The 26,984-nt window shown below is 41.2% G+C and overlaps 1 protein-coding gene across 1 annotated transcript in view; it reads left to right on the forward strand.

The window, feature by feature from the left end:
* The window catches only part of ADCY4 (adenylate cyclase 4), a 138,862-nt gene that overhangs the window by 79,779 nt on the left and 32,099 nt on the right, over positions 1–26,984 (forward strand). The window contains exons 3-12 of the mRNA XM_082244054.1: positions 3,525–3,722; positions 5,801–5,965; positions 7,742–7,891; positions 13,370–13,515; positions 14,237–14,348; positions 14,436–14,563; positions 15,993–16,151; positions 18,395–18,527; positions 19,419–19,598; positions 19,690–19,733. Coding sequence (XP_082100180.1) covers positions 3,525–3,722; positions 5,801–5,965; positions 7,742–7,891; positions 13,370–13,515; positions 14,237–14,348; positions 14,436–14,563; positions 15,993–16,151; positions 18,395–18,527; positions 19,419–19,598; positions 19,690–19,733 — 1,415 coding nt within the window. The remainder of the gene's footprint in view (positions 1–3,524; positions 3,723–5,800; positions 5,966–7,741; positions 7,892–13,369; positions 13,516–14,236; positions 14,349–14,435; positions 14,564–15,992; positions 16,152–18,394; positions 18,528–19,418; positions 19,599–19,689; positions 19,734–26,984) is intronic.

Below are 26,984 nucleotides of genomic sequence, written 5' to 3' on the forward strand. Positions count from 1 at the left end.
ACCCCTCTGTTTCACCTTATCCCTCTCTCCCAAGCTAAACACCTACCTGAGCCTTTCATTGATCCAGTTCTGTTTCTGGCTGTAGTTCTTTTCCCTTCACTTCCTGGTGTTACAAGAGTCTCTGATTGCAGCGGGAGCCATTGGCACCTATTGCTGTCAGTCAAATCCTATGAGAAGTTGGTACTGGAAAAGGAAGGGGGGGGGGGAGGCATGTCGGAGCTTTGCTCTGTCTGTCTATGAACACATATAGCCTATCTTGGGAGTGTGCCTGCGTTTGTGCCCCAATGGCACAGTTTCTTCTTCTTTCTCCTCATTCTTGCTTCTTTCTCTCTCTTTCCTTCTTTCTCCTCCTTCCTTCTTGTTCTTCCATTAGATAACATGGATTTTGGACTGTCTATCCAGTTGAATGTGTAAATGGGCCCTAAATGAATGTAAGGTATATATAAAGTCAAAACATTTTAATTTTGCTTTATAGCACAGGGAATGATAAACCTCTGTCATTTTTTTATACACTGTCTGTGTCTATAATCAAATTTCATTCCTGTCATGTAGACATACAGGTGAGAGGACATATCTCCAAAATGAGGGAAATGACCCCTTAGACAGTTGTCACTGTAACATGTGGCTCCATTATGGCGCTTTTCCACTGCATAGAACCGTACCGGCTCGGCACGCTTTTGTGCTTTTCCACTGCTGGTACCGCATGGTATAGGGTCGGAACGGTTCGGTACGGTACGGTATGGTATAGGTTTGCTTTTCCACTGCATGGAACCGAACGGTACGGTACGGCTCTGAAAAAACAGTACCTACTCGATTGTGGTTCCAACAGGTACCAAACTGGTACCATATCCCACAATCCTTTGCATGCAATCACTACTAGCCACTGATTGGTCAGAGAATCACACCCACCCCGTTGTTATCCCACCCACTTAACTTTAGTACTACTTTAGTGGAAAAGCAAACCTATACCGTACCGCACCGAACCGTTCCGACACTATATCATACGGTACCGCAGTGGAAAAGCAAACTGGGCCAAGCAGGGCCGAGTAGAGCCGAGCCGGTACTAGCCGGTACTTGCAGTGGAAAAGTGCCATTAGAAGACTCTCTCTTTTTGCTGTCCTTATTCCTAACTGAACACACTTCCAGCTTCCAAAGCCTAAATTCATGTTGGACTGGCAACGCTTTGCATTTCAGAAGATCTTACCTAGCTCCCAGTACAGGATCTCTCACTCTTTGAGCTCACACTATGCTTCCACTCCACAAATGCAGCAATGAACATTGTGGTAACAATCCTGAACTTGGGTGGAACTCTCAGAACAGTACAGCCAAAACTGCATCACACGGCCTTTTCTTGTAGTTGGTATGTCTGAAATGCTCCATTTGAAAGCATTGTTTTTTTTTCATAACCCTGCATTTTGTCTACATTGCAAATACTGCATAACAAGACCAGTGAGAGCGAGTTCTAAATCAATTTATACAATACATTACCAAAAGTATTGTGGCATCTGCCTTTACAGGCACATGAACTTTGACGGCATCCCAGTCTTAGTTTGTAGGGTTCAATATTGAGTCGACCCTCCCTTTGCAGCTATAACAGCTTCAACTCTTCTGGGAAGGCTGTCTACAAGGTTTAGGAGTGTGTCTATGGGAATGTTTGACCAGTCTTCCAGAAGCGCATTTGTGAGGTCAGGCACTGATATTGGATGAGAAGGCCTGGCTCGCAGTTTCCACTCTAATTCATCCCAAAGGTGTTCTATCGGGTTGAGGTCAGGACTCTGTGCAGGCCAGTGAAGTTCCTCCGCCCCAAACTTGTTCATCCATGTATTATGGACCTTGCTTTGTGCAGTGGTGCGCAGTCATGTTGAAACAGCAAGGGACCATCCCCAAACACTTCCTGCAAAGTTGGGAGCATGAAATTGTCCGAAATGTCTTGGTATGCTGAGTTTCCTTCACTGGAACTAAGGGGCCAAGCCCAACCTCTGAAAAACAACCCCACACCATAACCCCCCCTCCACCAAATTATTTGGACCAGTGCACAAAGCAAGGTCCATAAAGACATGGATGAGCAAGTTAAGGGTGGAGGAACTTGACTGGCCTGCACAGAGTCCTGACCTTTTCCCGATAGAACAGGGTATGATTAATTAATCAGAGACTGCGAGCCAGGCCTTCTCGTCCACATCAGTGCCTGACCTCACAAATGCGCTTCTGGAAGAATGGTCAAACATTCCCATAAACACACTCTTAAACCTTGTGGACAGCCTTCCTGTGACAGTTGAAGCTGCAAAGGGTGGGACAACTCAATACTGAAACCCTACGGACTAAGACTGGGACGTCAAAGTTTTATGTGCTTGTAAAGGCAGGTGTCCCAATACTTTTGGTAATAAAGTGTATATTGTGCAAGAGGTTATGGGGAAAAAAAATTGCAGTATTTTAAATTAAAATGTAAAGAAAATAATTGTGTGCTACCCCTGTGAATAATTAACCTATATCCAATAAACCCTAAGTAATAAAAAAACAATTAGGAGTAGAACTGCTGCTATGGCCGAAATGTGTTTCCACATCCTAAATAATAAAACCTATAATGTGTGACAACCTATAATGTGTGACAGCGCTTATCAAATTAACATGTATATGAAAATCAGTGGCTATGAAAACTCCTCCAGTTGAAGCCACGTTGGATGTGTCGTAACGCGTAGAGGTACCAAACGGTGGGCAGATTTGAAGCTACTTATTGGAATTACTGCTAGAATTATTTTTATATGCAATTTTTTCTTCTAATAAATGTGAGTGGAATGTATGAAGCTTGGATTATGTGTTAATTGCAAATTTTAACTTGGATACTGCACTATTGGAGATTGTTTCTTCTTATATTTCATTCTGAAGCATTGCTAAGTGCTGTTGAGCCATTTAGCGATTGGATGCCAGAGACTAGAGAGTACTTTCATTATTTGCTGTGTCGACCCCCCAGTGGGTCTACAATTATACTTTCAAGCCATTTAAGAAGTTTTTCAACACATGCACTTTAATTGATCAGATACACTGAATTTTTTTGCACTATCTCTGCACTTTAGGAACTGCTCAATTTGGTTGCACTTTATTATATTAGATGTGTTTTTTTTTTTCTTCTTTTTTTGCACTGTAATTTATTTTTGTGGGAGTTTTTTTTTATATAGCCGCTGTTTTTCATAAACATGTTAATTTGAGCAGCGCTAGCACACATTTTATTTTAAATTAAAAGATTTCATGGATATATTTAGGGATCTAGTTTATCAATGTTTTCATACAAGATTTACACAACTTTCACCCTAGATTCACTTTTTTGGAGTAGTATGTGAAAAGGAGTGAATCATAAGTGAAAGTATTGTTGTTTTTCCTATTATTTGGATGAATGTAATTTTCTGTTGACTTCTTTTAGTCTTTATTGTATACTTTTAACAATGTAAAGTTTGTTATTATGCAACATTAAAGGTGTACAATGTTGTAATGGGTGTGGTGACCTCATTCTGCTTTGTTTGTGCTTTCAGACGTTCTCGGACAATGTTGGCTTCCTAGTGAGCGTTTTCTGTGCCTTGGGGGTGTTCACTATACTCTTCATACTGGTGTGCATAGAGACTGTGCTACAGAAGGGCATGAAGTTATTGGCGGTCATCATCTGGGGATGTTTGGTAGCCATGGGCTATGCGTTTATTTTCACAAGCAGTTTTGTTACTCCATGGGACCAGGTAAGAGACAGCTTTGAATAAGACATGTAGTAAGCCATGAATAGAGTTGACAACTCAACCTTTTAATTACTGACACCAATGAATACAGCATTGGCTAAAGGTATTTATATGGTATTGCTTCAATCACAAAAAACAATGGGAATTTTTCAAATAACTCCTTTATGCCCCATTGAGCAACAGTACAGATGATATATAGCCTATATACAGACCAAAGTATGATCTAGTTACAGACTTTTTTTTGGTGCAGGTGCTTCCAGCTCTGGATGAGGAAATTATTTGAATATATGGGTTCAAGTTACTGATGGAAGCTATGCTGACCATACTTTTTGAGGTTAGGCCAGTTCAGCAGGAACTGGCCTTATTTCGAGCAGTGTGTGGCCATCACTGCTAAACACATTTGTTTTATTGACCTCTGTCGAAGAGACAAGTTGGAAAGGCTTACCTTATAAGTACAGTAAATATCTCATAAATGTGCACCGTTTAAGAGATATTTACTTTAGATGCAGCCAGTGTTGTCATTGGCACATGCACTATGAAGGTACAGCATACCCGTGCTGTTCCTTCAGAGCCATGCTGTAAACCGCCACTCCTGTGTGCATTTGCAGGAGTGATGTCATCTCCAGCTTGGCCATTCACATAGCAAGACCGGGTGAAGATGGAAGTGCCTTCAGTGGTGACAGCGTGCCACTGGAGGGCGGCTTCGTTTTCAGGTAAGTCTATCATAATGTCCTAGTAGACGATAAATACTAGCACATTATGACTTAAACTGGCTGGTGCCTATTTATATATTTATTTTTAATGCAGTTTACTACCACTTTTAAGTTTTATTTTTATTTTTTTTATTGATTTTTATCTGGTGATTCTTAATTTGTCACTTCCTATTAACAGACCAAGCTGTCCAGGGGTTGGAGGGTTGGGAAAAACATTTACCACTGAGGGGTTCTTATAAAGTTCAGCTTTTATCCATTTATGTAAAAACTTTATCCTCAAATGAAAAATAAAAATTTGCTGTGACTGCTTAAAAAGCGTTCTGCTTTTGTTAGTTGATCTAAATCTGCTAATCCATTGAACACCCCCCTACCCAAAGGACGATGCTGCTGTCCAAGGGCATGTCCAATGCTCCTCAATCCAGAGTTGAGACAATATTATTATACAGGATTTTTACAGCGCCAACAGTGCTTTACAATATGAGGGAAGACAATACAGTTACAATACAATTCAATACAGGAGGGATTAGAAGGCCCTCCTCGTTAGAGCTTACAATCTAGAAGACCTAAGTGGAAGTAAACTCTCATCGTTTTCAGCCAAGAAAGCTGCCATCTTGGCCTCTGTTTAATCTCAACTGCCATGGTGCTGCACGTGTGATCAGTTATGACACCAGCCATTGGATGGTTTGACAGTTTGGTTGAAAGCATAACCAATGTGACTTACATTCCCGGCACATGCCAGGATTGTAACTATTTTTTGAAACTGTTAAAGTGGAGTTCCGGCCTATTTTGCAACTTTAGTGATTCCTGGAGTGCTCGCTATGCTGATCAACAATTGGGCATTTTCAAATTTTTTTTGGGGGTCCCTTACCTTATTTTCAGGGCATTTTTGATTGTACTTCCTCCTTCTCCCCCCCTCTGTGGCCACGGCCACCGACATCACTTCTGCCTTTGCATTGCATACTGGGAGCTGTTTGTCATCACTCCCAGGAGGCTGGAATCAGGAAGAACTCCCAGAACACTCCCTGGAATCAGGAAGAAGGACACAGCAGATTACACTGTGGCTTCAGATGCCCACGTCTAAGATGGTTGTGCCCAGACAGCGTTTTTAAAAGTAAGATTTTGACTAAAATCCAATACTATACACCTTGTAAGTATGAGAATAGCGGTTCTGTAAAGGGAGATGGATTAGTATTATAGGGGTATTTTTAGTTAAAAAAGGTATTTGAGGCCGGAACTCTGCTTTAAATCGATGGGTTTACTTCCACTAAAGCTAAAGGTGTATTTTGATGTGTCAGTATTTAAAAAGATTAGATGACATGAGTATTTTTCCTCTTTCCTAACTTTCCGTAATCTGGTTGCTCTCTGCAGGTTTATTGGACGTTATTTGTGACAATTAGCCTCTACACCATGCTTCCATTATGTATGAGTGGAGCGATCGTTGCTGGGCTTACCTGCTCAGCGTCGCATATCATCGTGCTTAGTGTCTATGTGTCCTCAACCAGTAAGCAGCCTGCAGGGGATTTTGCCTTACAGGTAGGAAACTCTTCTTATAAACTGCATGCAACTTCCAGGCGCCACCGCTTCCTGTAGTCAGGACATTTGTTATTCACTTTACGGGTAGATTTTCCAAGCACGCGAACTGTAGGGTTCTCATAAAGGTGTGTACATACAGGTAATTAACCATTAAACTGTGAACACAGTATAATAGACCTTAGAATAGCAATGAGCAGATTGGTCTGGGAAAACCTTCCGTAATCACTGTGCTCATTCTAAACACTCCATGAGCCCTAAAGGCAGCAATTTGGAAAGAATAAGACGAATTTAAAGTAGTTTCCGTAGCCCTTAAGAACCTATTATAAAAATAAATGATCAGACGTGTCATAAAGTTTTATATATGGTATTAAGCTTTCATTTTTGTCTGCTTTCAATTTATATTTGTATGGTTAAAAAAGACTTCTCTCCTGTCAGCTGGAAAATTGCTAGGTGCAGCATTATTAATGCTCGCTGTCATAATTCTAAACAGATAGATGCATTTATGTTAACATTAATAGGGGTTGTAGCATTGTATGTACCCCTCTAGCTTTGTTTCATAATTATAACAAGCACTTGTGACCAGTATTATGTAGATAGTTTTGCTGTCCTGGGCTCTGGAATATAATCATGTATATGCATCTAAAGCCCTGGTGCCCAACCTGCGGCCTTCATGGAACATGTTCCCAGCTTCGTATTGTCTTTTTCAGCATATCCCCAGCCACAAAATGTAGCATTTCCACAGTCCCTGACCCTTAGAGCCCATTCACATTAGCGCGACTTGTCAGGCGACTTGTCAGCCTGACAAGTCGCGGTCCATTGATTAGCACAGGATCCGTTCTAATAGGAGCGACACAAGTCGCTCCAACTTAGAAAAAGGGTCCTGTACTACTTTGGGGCGACCTGGAGGCGACTTGCACAGACTTCCATTATGTGAAGTCTCTGCAAGTCGCGGTGCACATCGGTGCACGCGACTTCACAGGTCGCCCCCCAAAGTCGTGTCGCGCTAGTCTGAATGGGCTCTTATTCCTCTGAGGTCTGCAGTTTCTGGCAGTCCTCTCAAGCATTAGATATATTGAACTGTATGTGTGGCTATTTGGTGATGTCAGGGGCTGCATTTGAGGGCCCCTTCAGCTAATGAGTTGACAAGTACTGATCTCTAAAGCCTTTTTTTTTTTTTTAATCGATATTTTTATTTTTTGGGGATAAAGAAGGTAAAGGTCACCAATCCAAATTGTGTGTTTTTTGCTCTTGCTGTTCCCACAGCGGACATGACCAATTACCCTGTCTATTTTATCAATAATTATATTTTCAGTTGTCACTGGAACAGCAACAAACTGGTGACAACTGTCTAAGAATTTGAGCTTGTTAAAGGTTAAATATGAGGTGACATAGTGTTCTGCATGCCAAGGTGTTAGTCATAGACATAGATTAATTGTTTAGTTTTTTTTTACAACAATGCAACGTGGCAAAACACTATATTAAAGTTTTGTTATAATGAAGCTAACGATTAGTTAAAGATTGGTAATTAGTGCAGCATAGTATGATCTCTCTTTCATAAAAAACTGTAAAACCATGTTTTATCCATTACAAATAGGGGCATATGTGATATTCACTGCAGGTGAATCAGTCGCTGTACTTTAAACATGTGCATCAGGAAGAAACACCTGCAGTGAACATGAGCTGAATGTTCTATTAACTTCTTCATAGATTTGCTGTAGTATTTATATTGAATATTTAATAATGAAATTTGAAATCTTTTGACTGTTTCTTTTGCAGATGATTGCGAATGCCGTCATTTTGCTTTGTGGAAATGTGGTGGGCGGTTATCATAAAGTTGTTACGGAGAGTGCATTGAAGGACACCTACCACGAAGCCATCAACTTCATTCATTCCAGACGTAAGCTGGACTCTCAGGAGAGGCAGCAGGTGTGGTGGCCATTATGGGAACACCCTTGGGTTGTGGGGCTTCCATCACTACCAACCAGTGGTGCTGGATTCCACACAGGAGAATGTCTTACTTTTAAGTTTATAATTTGGGGGCTTTCCTTAATGTTTTGTGAAGTGGGAATCGCCTTCAATGGAGAAGTAATGTCCGCCTACTTTAAAGGCATAGCTACTTTTTTTTCTCATTGACAAGTTCATTTACCTATTCAGAAAAAAATAGGTGTGTGTAGCGATCTGGGGATTTGAAATCCCCATGTTTCCAGGAAGGATCAGAGTGATTCTCTGTGCTGGCACTGACCATTCGGAAGTGATTTGATCTGTCCTGAAAGCCCTGAAGAAAGAAGGGGGAGAATAGCAGGGATTTCAGATCCCTGGACCATTGGGGAGGGTGTAGGGCAAGGGTGTGGAACCCGTGGCCCTAGATGGCTATGAATGTAGCCCAACACAAAATCGCAAACTTTTTTTTTTTTTTTGGGGGGGGGGGGGGGGGGGGTTGTAAAAATACCTTTTACACTTCCCAAAGAAAAAAATCAAAAATCCCACTCTTCACGATCACTGCTTATTCATATCATCATTTTTCAACAGCACTTATATTTTTGAGCAACTATTTCCAAGGATGAAGCACATGAAAGGCAAAATTAGAACCAAAATATCTGATGAGCACCATGAGAATTAATTGAGAATTGACTACTACATCCATCCAACCAACCAGCTATTGATGCATTAATTTATCAAAAGCAGTGTCAAATATCACACTAGGTTTATGTTGCCCTCTTTTACTTTTATAATAAAAAACATTACAAAAAAATTAAATTTTTTTACTCATTTACATTATCTATATCCATGATTGTTAACTTGTGATCTGCCCGACTTTTTCCGCTCATCAAGCCCAAGACAATTTCTCTTCTTCCAGTGAGGCCCAGGAAGGTAAAATGGTTAGAAATCCTTTGTGTAGGGTATTAGTTTGCCTTTTCATTTTTAAAAAAAAAAAGGTGGACTAACCCTTTAACTCAAAGTGGGGAAAACCATATTACAGGCCAGTACTTATTAGAATTCCAACCGATACACTCGTGTGTTTTTGGGCTTGGTTCACATCAGTTATGTTTCTATGGATTTTGATAATTTGCAGAAGCTGGTTTCTCAAGGACTCTTTCCTACTACTTTTGTTGTAGCAAAAATTAGAAAAAGTCCTGATAGTGCATTTTGCGCTTGTTGGCCAACATAGTCCCTTTCAGTTGGATTGAATGTAATCCTCAAAACCGCAGCACAAAATGCATGGTAGTGGGTCTAAGATTTTGCAACATCCCATCCCCCTCCCCATGTGGAGTAAGATATGGACATCTGCCTTTTAAGGCCTCTAGATGTGTGGTGCAGAGAGAGACCACCTTAAAAATTATTCTATTCTGGTATAGAACCCCTGCCCGCCTCCATAAGCCTTGTGTTGGCGGTGTGGAGCTGAAATGGGCACGCTGTATCATATTTTTTGGCAATGCTCTGAAATGCAACCTTTTTGGGCCATGGTTATGTTATTACTCTCTAATGTTACTGGTCTACAACTTCCGCTGGACCCCCTTGCATTATCTGCTGGGTCTTCCGTTCCCCGGTATCCCCAAATTGACCAATAGATTACTTTCTTTCCTTCTTTTGGCTGCCAGGCGGGCTATTCAGCTTTGCTGGCTGCAGCAAGCTCCACCTGGCGAAACTCTCCTGTTGCGATTGATGTCAGAGATCCGGGGAATGGAACGCCTTACTGCTAGGGTCCATGTTGAAATTACTAAATTTAATGCCATTCGGGCTGACTGGGACCTCTACCACTCTAGGTTGAGCTAAGTTATGCTGGCCTTCCCCTTTCTGGTTTGGTTCCCTGTCCTCTCTAATATTTCTCCAAATATGATCACATGTTACTTCGGCATTTCTCATTGGTGATCTGATAATATATTGCTCAGTTTTTGGCGGCACCGACCCTTATTTTATTTTGTTTCTTTTTGTTTCTATCTCTCTCTATTCATTGTAACCTTCTTTTCTTAATAAAAATTATAATTTAAAAAAAAATGCATGGTAGTGCATGTTTCCACAGTATGTATTGCCCTATGCAAGCCAGTGTGAACAAACCTATAAACACCGGAGTACATTGTTTAGCTATGTTTATCACTGAGATGGTGGAAAAGGAATCCCAAATTCATTGACATTTGTAGACTGCTGCGCCTGTGTGTGAAATGCTTTGTTTAGGTGTCTCAGCAAATATGCAAAGTGTCATTGAGTATTATACCTGAATACTGTACATGCCGAGTGCACTGGGTGTGAGCACAATCTAAAATCAATCTTGAATAGAAGTGAAAGAATAAATAAAGCCTTTATCTTTGCTAAAATAAATGTAACAAATCTTTAGACTGTGACGTTCCCAGTGGTGCACCGGAATGCAGCACAAGTCACTCAATATTTTAAATGAATAAATTATTTGGATGTATACAAGGAACAATTTGACGTACTGCTATTCATCCGTCCATACTAAATCACATGGATGTACTATAGTCCTTCAGAGCCTTTCACATGTACATGCCTCTGTGGCTTTGTTTCAAAACAAATGAAGTCATGTAAATTGGTGTTACTAGTTAATTATTAATTCATTTTATTCAGGTTTGAAAATATCACACTTTTTATTGCACTATTGTTTTCGTACTTTGAGTGCTTGATTTGATTGTCAATATATACTGCGGAAATTAATTTTGTCTCTTTTTTTTTTATTCTTTGTTGTATTTTTTATCATTTGGAATGTCAGAATACCAAATAAGATTTGTTTGTTCTTTAGAGTATCCTTCCTAAATATTTTGTTGTAGTGAAGATTTGTTCTCTTCACCTATATGCCTTGCCTGCTCTTGGTTTCCATGTGCTAGAAAGCCTGTGTGGTCTAGAAAGATGACCCAGGAACTGGTCCAACATCATTGGAATGAATTTTGGCAGGAACCAATTATTTTACCAGCATGACTTTGAAGTGTGGGAGGAAACCCACACAAGCAGAGGGGGAGCATGCAAATTGTGTCCTGACCACGATTAAACCTGAGACCCCAGTGCTTCAAAGCAAAATTTTTATAGGCTATTGTCTGTGCTTGTACCCCCTCTTTTTTATGTTGGCTGAAAGTAAAGTTTACACAGAGCAAAGTGTTAAAAGTCTAGTATAGCAATTACAGTAAATCTGATAAAGTGGTTGTAAACCCATATTTTTAACTTCTACCTATAGGTAAGCCTTTAATAAGGCTTACCTATAGGTACTGTAAATATCTCCTAAACTTGCACTGTTTAGGAGATATTTACATTGCATGCAGCAGATGACGTAATTGGCACATGCGCTCTGACGAAACGGCTGCTTGTGCCATTTCTTCAGAGCCCTGTGCCATGACTGGCGGCTCCCAGGTGTATGCATGGGAGTGACGTCACTTGAGTCCTGGCCAGTAGCCTAGCCGAAGTCTGCAGACCAGGAAGGAAGACGGCTGAAAATGGATGCGGCCTCCAGCGGGGACGACGAGGGCTTTGTTTGGAGGCAAGTGTCACATAATGTGCTAATATGTGATGCATACTAACACATTATGCATTTACTTTTCAGGGGGGTGGGGGGAACACACTGGGTTTACTTCCTTTTTAAGGGACATCATGAGACCTTAATGGAGGCCTCCGTGACTGAACTCCTTTTTCGGAATGCTAGTTTAGTGGCGGTCATTCTGATACGTCAATGCTGTCTGAATGGCTAACCCAGAAATAATATCAAGACTGGTATGTTCTTAATGAGTGCTAGGACTACTTAAAGGATAATGCCCCATACACACGTGCAGATTATCTGCAGACTTTTGTCTGCAGACTTACCTTTTCTATGTAGTGCAAGGGCCTGCCGGATTGCATACAAATTGAAAGTGTTTAGATTTGACCTCCATATTATATGGTTTTGGTAAGTCTGCAGACAAAAGTCTGCAGATAATCTGCACGTGTGTACGGGGCATAAGTCCACCTTTTGTAACAGGTTACACCCATATTCAAGGTGTAACATGTTACAGATGCACCAGTCTCCACACCGCAACCCACCCCCCCACCCCCCTGTGTTGTGCAGGACTTTACGTGATTCATCCAGTGTTCTGTGAATGTGAAAACTACTACTACTGATAGCCTTTCCAGCTGTTGGCTTGTAGTTCTCAATGAACTACCAGAACAAGAAAGAAAAAGAAGAATTATAGGAAAAACTATTTTTTTTCCATTTAGTTAGTGTAAGGGATGGTTATAAACCCTGTTAGATTTGTTTTTTGTCATTTGTGTCTCATTTTGGAAATTTCGCTTCACTTCCTGTCCCATAGCCAAACAGGAAGTGGGAGGAAATCTCTGCAAATTAAAGGTCACCCAGGTCACCGGAACTAATGTCCTAATTGGAAGATTTCCCCCTATTACTTTTCCGGAGACAACCCGACATTTTTTATTTTTTAACTTTCACTTTCAGTTTTAATTGTAAACGGGACAAATAGAGAGGATGAATCTCGTTAACGGGGGCACAGACTGCAATTAAAACCGACAGGCGTTTCTCTCTGCACTTTAGTTATTGCCTTTATACTTTAATTTAAAAAGATGATTTTAATTGTTTTAATATGCAGCTTTGATTAGAAACCCTGGTAATCCTGCTACAAAGGTCTTTGTTGAGATATCTTCTGCTATGGGTTGACAACAGTCTCTGAATTGTTCTCCTGCTTTGCCACTCAACTAAAATCCATTGTCCCATGTCCCAACACATAGTACATATATGGTCCACCGATGTTGCTATCAGGAACCTAATCTGGAGCAATGATGTTGCAGCCAGTAATGGAGTGAGAATGAATGCAGACAGGAAATAACTAAAAAAGGCTGGTGATGCAAGAAAGGATGAAAAATTATAATATATTTTTTATATACAGTAAACCCCCGCTCTATCGCGGTTCAGTTTTTGCGGTCCCGGTATATTGCGTTTTTTTCTGTAATGTTATTTTACTAATTAAAACATTGAAAATTAATTATTTTTGTGTTTTCCATAGATCTTGCTCTGTCTCTCAGTATCTTTTATGTGTTTAAATGTGTTTCTATTGTTTTTTAAAAGTGTGTTTAAAGACCTTAAAATGCTTTTAAAAGTACAGTGACAGTAAAAAAAATGCCTAGAGTGTATTTTAATAGGGTTTTTTTATTTCGCGGATTTTCACTTTTCGCGGGTGGGTCCGGAACGTAACCCCCGCAATGGAGGGGGGTTTACTGTAATTATATATTTTTATTTTATAGAATTCTAAAAAAAAAAAAAAAAGGAAATTGCTTATAATGTAGTGGTTCATTAAAATGTCAGCCAAATAGGGTTTGTGTTTACTTGCCTGTAGTGACTGTGATGGTATTTACAGTCTATGTGCCTTTTTCCATTACCACTTTTTTACATTTTTTTTTATTTTTTTTTTGTAAACACAGGAACAGTTGTTACTTTCCATCTTACCACAGTATATTGCAACAGAGATGAAAGAAGAGATCATAGAGAGGCTGAAAGAAAAGAAGCCGCAGCCAGAGAGTACCAACAACTTTCATAATCTATATATCAAACGGCACAAAGATGTAAGGTGAGAAGAACCGATGCACAGCTCAAGATTATTATCTTTAAAGAAGCAGAAGCTAATAGTCGCTTTTATGTACGGTGTAAAAAAGTGTTAATTCCATCAATAAATATGGAAAAGTTTTATATCAGTGCAGCACTTTTATTATTCTGTGTTGAACTTTATTTGCTGAGGCCCAAGTCTTGTCTACAATTCCGTAATATTAACCATACTGATCCAGGAGTCTGTCTTCAGTCTTCAGTTTCGGTAGGACTACTGGACAGAAAAGAAAAGTAGTGTTGTTATGAAAGGGTATCATCCATGTGTCAAGCAATGTTTATTTGCTTTTACATATAAATTAGATTAAATTTAAGCATCCAGTAATCAGGTTATCCATGTGAGGCAAATGTCCCGTTTCATTAATATCTACTTGGATATCAGATTAGTGGGATGTAAACGCTATTGTGACCATTTCAATCATTTTTTATTTTTATTTCTTTTTTTATTCCCTATGCAATCCAGATGTTTGGCACAAGTACCAAATATCTTGGTATTCACTTTACATAAGGTCCAGTGGTTGCATTGTAAAATGTATAACTGGCATTTTATCTCTTTGGACATTGGTGGGTTATTTTTAAGTATCTGGGTCCACCACAGCCATATAAGGATCCCACTACTAGTGTCTTATTTGTTTATCCCATCTAGTCTGTGCATAGTATGTGACATAACCTTGTGTTGAATGTTGCAGTATCCTGTATGCAGACATTGTTGGTTTCACGCTCCTCTCAAGTGAGTGCTCCCCAAAAGAGTTGGTCCTCATGTTGAATGAGCTTTTTGGAAAGTTTGACCAGATAGCAAAGGTAAGTAGAGCAAGGTGTGAACATGATTTAGATTGATGGTAACTAGGGAAAGGTCATAAAATCTAAGATCTATTTTCTTCTCTATAGGAAAATAACTGCATGCGCATCAAGATCCTGGGTGATTGCTATTATTGTGTGTCAGGGCTGCCAGAATGCCTACCCGACCATGCCAAAAACTGTGTGCAGATGGGTTTAGACATGTGCCAGGCAATCCGGTGAGAGGTTTCATGATACCCTTCTAGACTTGTGTGTGGTTTTTTAGTTGTCTATGTTGTTGATTTAACAGTTGACTGGTAGATTTGTGTATGAAGTGATACTGGTATAGACAATAGTAGCTTGTCTGTTTTTATATCAATATTCCATTCAGAGCAAACTCTGATAATTTTTTTTTTTTTACTAAAGTTGATATTTTTTTTTTTTGTCTTTATAACAGAACTTTACAGATAACCGTTTTATAACAATTAATGTTCCTAATAACATATATTCCACATTAATAATTAAGCTACCAAAATTACAGTGTGCTGTAAATTGCCTCCAGCATTGTTCCTGCTTCTTCTTGCTGGAGGCTGCCATTTTGCTCAAGCCAAGAACCCCTGAGCAGCAGTAAATCTTTAGAGTGGCAGCAGGTTGGCCTCTACATTTTCAGCACAGTGCCGAAAAACAGGGAGCAACTGAGCATGTGCAGAGCAGGGGGAGACTGTGTATTGGAATTTAAACTGTATAGGCACTTTTTCGTAATGTCTTGCATATCTATACCTACAAAAGGGGCCAGCCTGAAGTGATCCAACAGGACCTGGAGCTAATTTCTGACTAAAGTTCCACTTTAGAACTTGTACTTTGCAGATTTAAAGCAAAGTAACATAGTCACTTGAAAGCCTGCCCCCCCCCCCACCATTTTAATCCACAAAAATGAATTCTACCCTTCATGCACTCCCCCCGCACTGCCTTATTCATTGTAAGGATAGTCATGCAAATTAGAATTCCTCTTGGTCAGCCCCACGGTCTGAAAAAGAAAAGTCAACATAGTCCCGCCATCTATGCCAGACAGTGTGAATGGAGGAAGCTCCTTTGCTGACAACTGCTGCTTCCCAAATGTTGTGGGTGAGATCTTCTGAGCTTGAGCTTCTAGGTTTGCAGTCCTGCTGCTGCTGTTCTAATAATGGGGATCTCAAGCCCCCCCATTGTGAATTTACATTGATTTGTGTATTAGAATGCAGCAAGAGGAGCAGGAACTCCATAAGGCATTTTGAAACACCCAGGTGGGCAAGTACAGATATCTTCCAGTTGCCGTTTACCTGAAAAGATATAGGAAGCCAGCAGATAACTCTGCCTGCTCAACTGCCTGTAACTGAAATTGTGCTTTGTGTTGCACTGACCTTCTGAATAGTGAAAGGCAGAGGTCTCAATAGGAAATGACTGTACACCAATGGGCTTCTTTAGCAATTTTGTAAACAGTGAATGAGAGTTACCAGAAGCCGGATTTCTTCAGATTAGTGTGGCAAGCCATACAAAAGCTGATTTTACTCACTGTTACACCAAATACCCAAATGTGTGCAAATATGGCTGTTTTGTAAAATCTTTGTGTAGATGTTGATTTTTTTGTTGGATCCAGTGAATTGAATCATTGTTGTAACATTTCTTTAGGATGCTGCGTAAGGCTACAGGTGTGGATATTAACATGCGTGTTGGAGTACATTCGGGAAACGTATTGTGTGGAGTAATTGGGCTCCAGAAATGGCAATATGATGTCTGGTCCCATGATGTAACTTTGGCCAATCATATGGAAGCAGGAGGCGTTCCAGGGTAAGACTGGGAAATCAATACAGGGCCTCCATTTCATACATTACCATTTAATACCAGAACCCTTAATTTTGACATTTTTTGATGGAAACCTCATTCCCTTTATAATGCAATTATTGTTAGGCTCTTTGTTAGAGGAAGCACTTGTATGTATAATTCTTTATACAAAGATTATAGTTGTTGTAAAGATTACGTTTTTTTTACTTTAATCCAAACTGCGGCCCAGGGGTCGGATGCGGCCCTTTGCTCTCATTTATCCGGCCCTTGGGGTACTTTTCCTTCCACTGATAGGCACTATTCCTCCCACTGACTCCAACAATGGGGCATAATTCCTAGGGGTTACACCAACAATGGGACACTATTCCTCCCACTGTTAGCAATTATTGGGCACTATTTCTCCTACTGACACAAATGAAGGGACACTATTCCCTCCACTGATCCGACTGAAGGGACACTATTCCTCCTACTGATGCTAATGGTGGGGAAGTATTCCTCCCACTAATACCAAGTATGGGGTGCTATTCCTCTTACTGATACTAAGGATGGAGTGCTTTTCCTCCCACTGATCCTAATAATGGGGCACTTTTCCTCCCCCTAATACTAAAGATGCATGATCTACTTCCACTGACGCCAGGACAATTTCTACTCCGAATGGCCACAGTCTGGCCCCCCTAAAGTCTTTAGGACAGTAAACTGGCCCTTTGTTTAGAAAGTTTGGAGACCCCTGCCTTAATGCATTCTCTGCATTAAAGTGGTTCTAAAGGCATACTTTTTTACCCTAATGCATTCTCTGCATTAAGGTAAAAAACCTTTTAATGTTGGCTTCCCCCAGCCCCCCTTTAATTACTTAAGCCCAATCTCACTCCTGCACTGTGACTAAGAGCTGCAGCACTGCTCCCTTTTCTCGCTTTCCCCACAGGACATGGAGGCAGGAGCAAAAGCTATTGGCTTCTGCTTCTGTCAATCAAATCCAGTGAGGCGGGGTTGGGGTGGGGCCAAGTTGTCCTGTGTGTGTTAGTAGACTCAAGGGGAGGTTCGGGTCGCTCTGTGAAAAACCATTGCACAGACAGAGCAGGTAAGTATTACATGTTTGTTATTTTAGGGGGAAAAAAAAGCACCTTTACAACCGCTTTAAGGTACAAAAAGGTTCCATGCTCATCTCCCACCCTTTAAATACCTGAGCCTGATCTTAACCACTTCAATGCTGGGGACTTTCACCCCCTTTCTGCCCAGGCCAATTTTCAGCTTTCAGCGCTGTCACACTTTGAATAACAATTGCGTGGCCATGCAACACTTTACACAAATTACATTTTTATCATTTTTTGAGACAGGTAGAGCTTTTGGGGGTATTTAATCACCACTGGGTATTTTATTATTTCCTAAACAAACAAAAAAAGACGGAAAATGTTGAGAAAAAAAGTTTTTCTTAGTTTCTGTTAAAAAATTTTGTAAGTAAGTAAATTTTTGCTATACTGATGGGCACTAATGAGGCGGCACTGATGGGCACTGGTGAGGTGGTACTAATAACCTGCAATGATGGGGTGCCACTGATAATCAGTGTAAGCCATGTACTCCCTGTGCCCTGTCAGACTTGCCGGTTATTGGCTCTCCTTTACTCACACAGAGACAGCTGTGAGGAAAGGAATGCCAATAACTGGCAAGTCTTGTTTACATGTGACTAGTTGTGATTGGACACAGCTGATCACATGGCAAAGGGCTACAGTGGTTGGCTCTTTACCATGATCTGTGATCAGCTGTGTCCACAGGACAAAATGGTCACGGAGTGCACCAGATGCGCAGTTCTGGGAGGGCATCCATGGATGTCCTCCCAGAACTGTAGCGTTGTGCTGTAGCTGTCTTTCAGCTATAAGGGAGGGAGGGAAATAATTCAGCAGTGTGCCCAAGAGCAGCAGGGCTGCTGTTCCCCTCTCTCTCTCTCTCCTTACAGGACTCAGGGGCAGCAGTGGGAGCCATTGGCTGTGTGGAGGGAGCAGGGTCAAGGCCAGGCCACGCCACACTGTGTGTCTATAGACACACCCAGCCCAGCTCGCGATTGAGCCCACACAAATGCCCCTATATAGCAAGGGGCTTGGCGACCCCAGGAAAAGTTCTGCTCAGTGCAATACATAGAGAAGGTAAATATAACATGTTTATTATTTTAGGAAAGAACACACAAGCCTTTACAATCATTATAAGCTTATATTTAATAATGGCATGCTATATAACCCTTATCTATTTTTCTGTAGGAGAGTTCATATAACAGAAGCCACTCTCTCCCATCTTGGAGGTGAATATGAAGTAGAGGATGCAGCTTATGTGCAGAGGGACCCCTACCTTAAAGAAAATAACATAAAAACATTTCTGGTTATTGACCCCAGGGTAAGTCGTCTTGTATATCTACATTTTTACATCCATTTCATATTCCTTCATGCTGTATATAAACATTTTGTATAAGTACGCCCGTGTGAATGAGGCCTTACTCTGGAATAAAAATGTATAGCCAGTCAAAACTTTACATTTGTGGCTGGAGCAGGGAATGGTAAGACCATAAGAGGAACATCCATTGGAAGATTTTCCCTCTGTTCTGTTCACACCTTTTTATATTTTGGATTTCCCATCACTTTTTGTCCTGGTAATGGTGGCCACCAGTGCAGGAAGTAAGGGTGAACTTTCCGGGTGGGAACATGTGCAGCAAAAAAACTTGACCTCTATCCAAAGTTAGAGTTTTGAGTAAGATACTTTATTTTGTGTGTTTATGTAAATAGGGCATGTTACTGTATACTGTATTTCCTAGCTTAACAATGCACCTTCCTGGTTCTACAATACAGCTTCCTTTGACCTAACCGTTTATCATCATTATCCATAGGGTCTAGTGAGACGTAAAGTTGAACCAGGAAGCAGTAATGCTAAGCAGAGAAGTGGGAGGCTGGTCATCCTGACTATCAAGAGGGGAGTCTATTCCAATAATGGCCAAAATGACCAAATCTTTTGCAGATAAAACAATAAACACATGTATTCAATTTACACATACTCCATTTTAAGAACAGTAAACATGCCCTATGTTTTACACTGCAAAATATTTAGATCAAGCTGCTAAAATATTTATATGCCTATAATTAGTTGCTCATAAACTTTAACCTTAACTGCAAAAGTAACCTGCAAATGATTTAGCTACTATAAGCAAATGAGCGACTATTTAAAAATATCAGTATTGGCCAAGAATAGACTTACAATAGCAAGATGCTAAATCCCAGCTGTCTCTTGTTTCAGGCTAGTGATGACAGTGAGGAAGATGACATATTGCCAAACAGGTCTGCCGAGGTCACCAAGACAAGGGCATCTGTTCGCATGACACGCTATCTGGAATCTTGGGGGGCTGCTAAGCCATTTGCTCACCTTAATCACAGGGACAGCCTGATACCTGAAGCCCTTAGTGCCTCCCGCATTATGGTGAGTATTGCTCATGCTACACTGTAACATACATTACTGTTTATCCATTACACATTACATATTTAAACTTATTTTGCTATTTACCTCACAGGATCTCCCAATGTCTTCAATACCTTCAAACCGGAGTACTGACAAGTAGGAACTGAAACCTGCTTCTCTCTTGCTGCCCCTTCCTATATGCCTTGTGATGTCAAATACATCTCTTTAATGGATCTACTGCTGCTGCTGTCTTGTTTTCTCCTGCTTGGCCCATCTGTCCTGTGGCCTTCTGTCTGATGTCAGCACGGCTTCTTGTGGGTAGAGACTATGGACCCTGCTTTTCTGTACTTGTATCTCTTTTGTCTGCGTGTTTTTTGCTCCTATCACACCATGGCTCCCCTACTCCACAAAGAAACCAGAATACTATATCCTTTATCCTTTTTATCTTTAGGTCATTAAACTGGGTATTCCTGCAAGTTTTCATTAGTGATGAAGTGTTGAACCTATTTAGGTTTTAATTGCTGTCCCTGCTGGGGAATTGTCCTGGTGACTGTGATGCGACTATCTGAGCTAGCTTCTCTCTCGGAGATAAAGTTTGCAATTCACTGTCTGATTCATTGCAGGAAGCCTAGCCTGAGAGAGATAAGTAGGCTTCCACTGCTTACCACCTCTTGAAAATGTTACAATAGCCTTACATGGATATATTTTTCTTCCATTCAACAGGTATACATTGCAGATCTGCATCTATGAATCTGTTGGCTATTCTGAAACCCCCTGGATGCAGCTGCTGTTCAGCCAACAGTTTTCCACACGGCTTCTTTGATTTTTCAGTCAAAGGCTATCTGGTGGGAAAGTGTTGACAGAGCCACCAATAAAGCAAATTGCATCCGGTCCATCAGGAGCCGACTGAAATTTGCTTAATGTTTGGCCAGCTTAAAGCGGTTGTAAACCCGATAACAAAAAAAACCTGCAAGACAAAGGCATAATGAGCTAGTATGCATCGCATACTAGCTCATTATGTATTACTTACCTTAGAACGAAGCCCCGACACGGACCCCCGGATATCGCTGCGGGCGCTGCCATGATCCCTCGGCGTCTCTTCTGGGTTCGGCGGCTCCGGCGCTGTGATTGGCCGCAGCCAAGATGAGTGATGCTCCCGGCAAGGAAAACTGAAGGTCCCCCCGGACCTTCAGAGCGCATGCGCCGCTCGCGTGTGCGGCTGCATGCACTGCAAATATCTCCTAAACCTTGCCGGTTTAGGAGATATTAATTGTACGTACATGTAAGCCTTATTATAGGCTTACCTGTAGGTAAAAGTGTCAAAAAGCGGGATACTACTGCTTTAAGCTGTAGCTTCAGTACATTATGAGCCACTAACCTGAATCACGCATACTATGCTGCAAGTGAAATCAGATTTCTTTTTTATGGGTCAGTGACCTAAAAACATTTTGAAGCCATTAGATCAATAGTCAGGCAACTTTCATTTTTAAAAAGTGTGGCCTGTAATGACAGCCTACGTATTGTCCCAGTACAGGTTTCCTTTAACTTTGCCCCATACTCTAATTCCACTTCATGTTAACACTAGTATTAATACACCCTACCCTAATATTATAGGCAACTACTGAGGATGCATATGAGTAGCTGTGAGATGCGGTCTCTGGATAGATCGAAATAAAGAGGAACAGTATTTAGAAAATGCATACGTATTTATAAGATGTTCCTCACAATTTTATGTTAAAGGACATTCATTTTTATACTGTTGTAATACTTTAAAGTTGAAAGTTAAAAATAGCTTTTCCATGCAGTGGGGCTGTGTCCGCACTGCACAGGTCAACGGTTCATTTTTGTCTAGAGGATTGGAGAACAGAGATATACTTACCTAATCTTCCCCATACAAGACAGGGCCCCATTGAAATTAACAACCCATCCCACCCTTGAGGTCTTGTTCAGTAAACTGTTCCTAACATCAAGTTCATACTGTAGACCTACTGTGGACATAAGGAAGTCAGGATAAGTCTACCGTTTGATTGTTGGCGAGCGCCGTTTGCCGGTGGAGCAGAGCATCAGATGAGTATACAGCTTTCTCCTCTCCCCTGAACAAAGCAAGCAGTTGTCCCGTGAAATGCAAGAACAGCCCCACTGCATGGGAAAACTTTATTTTTTATTTTATTTTTTTATTTACCCAGAGTTAGGGTCCTTTCACATGGGGCGGACCGTTTTTTGATCCGCTCCAGCATTTTTTTTTTTTTTTTTTTACGGATGACACTTGTGTCATCCGGTCCGTATGTCCATTTATCATCCCATCCGTTTGAGGATGATAAATGGAGATAATGTATGTCAATGGGATCGCGGATGTCAGCAGATGACACCGCTGACATCCGTTTTTGAGTCTGTTCCGTTTTTTTAAACAAAAGAAAAATAGGGTTCTGTTCCGTTCCAAAAAACGGAACTGATAGGAAAGGACGCAATCCTATTGACATGCATTATGTCCGTTTTTCATCCACAAAAAAATGGGATGAAAAACGGACATACGGACCGCCTGTGTGAAAGGACCCTTAAGCCCCGTACACACGCACAGATTGTTGGCCGTAAATTGTTGGCCAACGTCCGATCGGCCGATTGTAGGCTTGTTAGTATGATGCTTCCGACAACCAACTGCGAATTTTCGGCCGAAAAAAATCTGGTGTGCATGCTATACAATTTTTGTTGGCCAACAACAGAACGGTCGATTGTTCCTCAGTCAGTACAGATTTCGGCAGACAAAAATCAGATGAGCAAGACTGGGCATGCTCAGAGAAGAAAAAACACACTGAAAGTCAACCAGAACATGACATCACTTCTGAAGTTGGTTTTTGTTGGCCAACAAAAGTCCAGTGCAAGTCTAGAGCACATTTCAACCAACAAACACTGGACAAAAGTTGGCCGATCAGTTGGCCAACAATCTGTGTGTGTGTGTACGGGGCTTTAGGCTTTAGGATGGCCAAGTCAGAGCATTCATATTAATGTATACAAGTTGGACAGATATGTGTTTAAAGGATGTGCGAACAAATGTAGAGGTTAACACTGGTAATCTTTTAGTCAAGTTTTTCTCTGTCTAATATTTGCATGCTTAACTTTTCCAGGGTCACCTACATTTCTGGATTGGATTGTGAGAAGTTCAGCTATAGAGAGTTGTTAATCTAGAAAGATGGGAATCTGGGCTGTTATAACAGTGCTCTAATACCCACCCAGGGAAATGGGTACAGGACTAGCAGTTGGTGAATAAAAAGCTTTAGTGGAGATGACACCCACGCTATATGGCACCCTAAAAAAAAAAAAAAAAAAAAAATAGTGTATGTGTATATATACAGTGGGGAAAATAAATATTCGATCCCCTGCAGATTTTGTAAGTTTGCCCACTTACAAAGAAATGAAGGGTCTATAATTTTTTATCATAGGCATATTTTAAATGATAGCGACAGAATATCAACCAAAAATCTGTAAAAAAAACACAATATAAATGTTATCATTTGAGTTGCAGTTCAGTAAGTAAAATAAGTATTTGATCCCCAAGCAAAACATGACTTTGTGCTTGACAAGGGTTTTTCCACCAAGTATTGAGGTAGGATGATTCTTGTAGTTGGTTACCTGATTTGCACACCTCTCAGAAGGAATTTTGGTCCACTCTTCTTTACAGATCTTTAAATCCTTAAGGTTTATTGGCTGCCACTTGGCAACTCGAAGTTTCAGCTCCTTCTATACATTTTCTATAGGGTTAAGGTCTGGAGACTGGCTAGGTCACTCCATGACCTTTAATGTGCTTCTTCTTAAGCCACTCCTTTGTTGCCTTGGTGGCATGTTTTGGGTCATTGTCATTCAAGAAGACCCATCCATGACCCATCCTCAGTGTTCTGGCTGAGGGAAGAAGGTTCTAATCCAAGATTTTACAATACATGGCCCTGTTCATGGGCTCCTCGATGCATTAGTCGTCCTGTACCTTTAGCAGAGACACAGCCCCAAAGCATAATATTTCCACCTCCGTGCTTGACTGTAGGGATGGTGTTCTTAGGGTTTATAGTCAACATTTTTCTTTCTCCAAACACTTTGAGTCAAGTTAATGCCTCCATTTTGGTCTCATCTGACCACTACTTTCTCCCGGTCCTTCTCTGAATCATTTAGATGTTCATTGGCAAACTTCAGAAGGCTTGTACAAGTGCCTTCTTGAGAAGGGGAACCTTGCAGGATTTGAATCTATGGCGGCGTATTATGTTGCCAATAGTTTGTTTGGTGACTGTGGTCTCAACTGCCTTTTGATCATTCACAAGCTCCCGTGTAGTTCTGGGCTGATCCCTCATTTTTCTCATGATCATGCTTACCCCATGAGGCGAAATCTTGCATGGAGCTCCAGATGGTTATTTTGTATTTCTTCCATTTGCAAAGAATCCCTCCAATGGTTGTCTCCTTTCACCCAGCTTCCTGTTGATGGTCTTGTAGCCCATTCCAGCTTTGTGCAGGTCTACAATCTTGTCCCTGACATCCTTTGACAGCTCTTTGGTCTTGCCCATGATGGTGGGTATGAATGAAAGAAAGAATCCTGTGGACAGGTGTCTTTTTTACACATACCCAGTTGTCCTTAGGAGCTCCTTCTTAAATTGACAGGACTAATCTGTGTACCACATGAGAACATACTGTAGCCAGTCTGTGGGAGCCAGAATTATTGTTGTTTGGTAGGGGATCAAATACTTTTTTTTTTTTCCGGATTTTCGGTTGATATTCTGTCTCATCATTTAAAATAGACATAAAATTTTATACCCTTCATTTCTTTGTAAAAGGGCAAACTTACCAAATCTGCAGATAATTATTTTCCCCACTGTCCTAGCTGTATTTATATAGTACAAAATATGTTCGACATCTAAAATATGTGCTGAACCCGCATCACATCCCGTTGATTAATCAAAGCAGATATGTTCTATAGAGACTTGATATGTGCGCATTTTTAGAGGATCCACCTAGAGCAGGGGTACTTAAATAAAATTCATGGGGATCTGGTCGGAAAAATTTTCTTCCAGCGGAGGTTTGAGTGTCATATTGGTTCTATGACTCCACATGATATCCTCCACATCACAGCCTCCTGTGCAAGTCACAGTGCCCCCCCCACACACACACACACACATCACGATTTATCCTTATTTTCTTTCAACTTTATTGAAATGTCAAAATTACATTTAATTTTTGTTCATGCACCGCAGCTCAGTTGCGGCGCATAGAAACAGTATGCATTTTGCACTAGACTGCTCAGCACTAAGGGATGCTGTTGCAGTGTTATTAGGACACATAGAAAACAATTGTTTTCTATTGGGCTTGCAGAGACCTGTGTTTTGCAAGTGCAGAAATCACAGACCCCCCTTTTTACATTAGTGTCTTCAGCCCCCCCTTCACATAACAGATCCACTTTTACATCCATGTCCTCAGTCCCCCCCCCCTTTACACCACAGACTGACCCATCTCAGACCCCCATCACAGGCCCTCCATCACAGACCGCCTCACAAAAACCACAATCAGACTGACCCATCACAGACCCCCCCCCCCATCACAGACCCCCCACCACAGACTGACCTATAACAGACACCCCATTACAGCCTGACCCATCAAAGACCCCCTACCTCAGACTGACCTATTACAGACCCCCATCACAGTCTGACACATCACAGACCCCCCCCACCACAGACTGACCCATCACAGACCCCCCCCCCACCACAGACTGACCCATCGCAGACCCCCCCATAACAGACTGACCCATCGCAGACCCCCCCCACCACAGACTGACCTATCGCAGACCCCCCCATCACAGACTGACCTATCGCAGACCTCTCCATCACAGACTGACCCATCGCAGACCCCCCCATCACAGACTGACCCATCGCAGACCCCCCCTCATTACAGACTGACCCATCACAGACCCCCCCCACCACAGACCCCCCCCCCATCACAGTCCTCTTTCGATATTAAACACCTGTCCTTTTCAAAACCGCACAGCACTCCCCCCCCCCCCCCGACCTATCCTAGCCCTACCTTATTCACACAAGACGGAAATCACGGCTGCCCTGGACAAAGGGTGGGACTTTTCACGTTAAAGGTGGGTGATTGGTTGCTAGGCAGTGGGGCGGTCCCAGCAATCAATCACCCGCTTCTTACAAGAAAGAGTCATGCTCTTTGTTCACAGCTGTGCTTTACATCTTGTGTAAATAAGACAGGCATTTTTGGAAAAAAAAAACAGGCAATGTGGGGAGGGGAAAATGCAGGGATATTATGAAAGGGCCAGATGTGCCGCGCTTGCCGTGCTGTGAACATAGCGGCAGGCAGGCGAGCCGGCAGCAGGGACAGGACACACGGGCAACTACTTGGCTAGGCTGCGGTCCGAGTAGAATGGTTACTGGGGTCGGAACCGCCTGACTTAGAGGATTACTAATGCAAGTACTGGAAATTTTTTCTTGTGGATGCCACAACTGTATAATGGTTTAAGACTGCATTCCCACTTGCATTTAGGGGCACATTGTGAGTTCCTGACTCAGCAGGGTTTATGCAAACCGTTTGCACCCACAGTAATCATGTTTGATATACATGCAAGTGGTGGCGGGCACTGTTAGCCTCTCATTGCTTTGTACAGGGCTTCCCACAGCTGTTCGTATAAACCCAGCTAAGTTTCCTGCAGGAATTCGTAGCCTGCCCTTAAACCCAAATGCAAATGAAGCCCTGAACATGTTTCTTATAATCTGCTGTGACTCAGTTGGTTTCGTTTTTGAAAGACTACTTTGTAAATGCTTAATAGTAAACTTTTTTTAAATTACCTGGGTAGCATAAGTTTTTTTTTTTTTTTTTTTTTTTTTTTTTTTTTTTAGGTTTGAACAGTTTTTATATTTAACTTTTTTTTTTTTTGCGCGTAAAGATATTTTGGAAATCCCAAGTGGGTGTATACAGAATGTCTAACAGTGATTTTGTAGACTGTTAAATAAAAGAAAGAGGTTTAAGATTTATAATCCAGTGTTAAAAAGTACCGCTACACATATTTGTATAAATTAGTATTTAGTACTACTGAGCTAGTATAATAAGGGTTTTTGAAGCCCAAATGAGCACTTTTTTATATGCACATCGGTTTATCTACTAAGATAGCTGCAAATATGTTGGAACGAAGGCTGTCTTTAATTTAATAATAATAATTGAAGCATTCTAAAGTATTATCCACAGGATAGGAAAACTTATGTGGATATAGTTTGCTGTAATAGAGTCTAAATACAGTTGTGTTCAAAATTATTCAACCCCCAATGCTGTAAAGGGTTTTAGGGAATTTAGTGTACATTTGTAATTGTATTCAGAATTAAATCTTACAAGGACTTCTTAAAGAACCATATGCAACTAAAATGACATCAA

This window comes from Pelophylax lessonae, assembly GCF_965119305.1.
Source record: "Pelophylax lessonae genome assembly, chromosome: 1".
In the NCBI taxonomy this organism is placed as follows: Eukaryota; Metazoa; Chordata; class Amphibia; order Anura; family Ranidae; genus Pelophylax; species Pelophylax lessonae.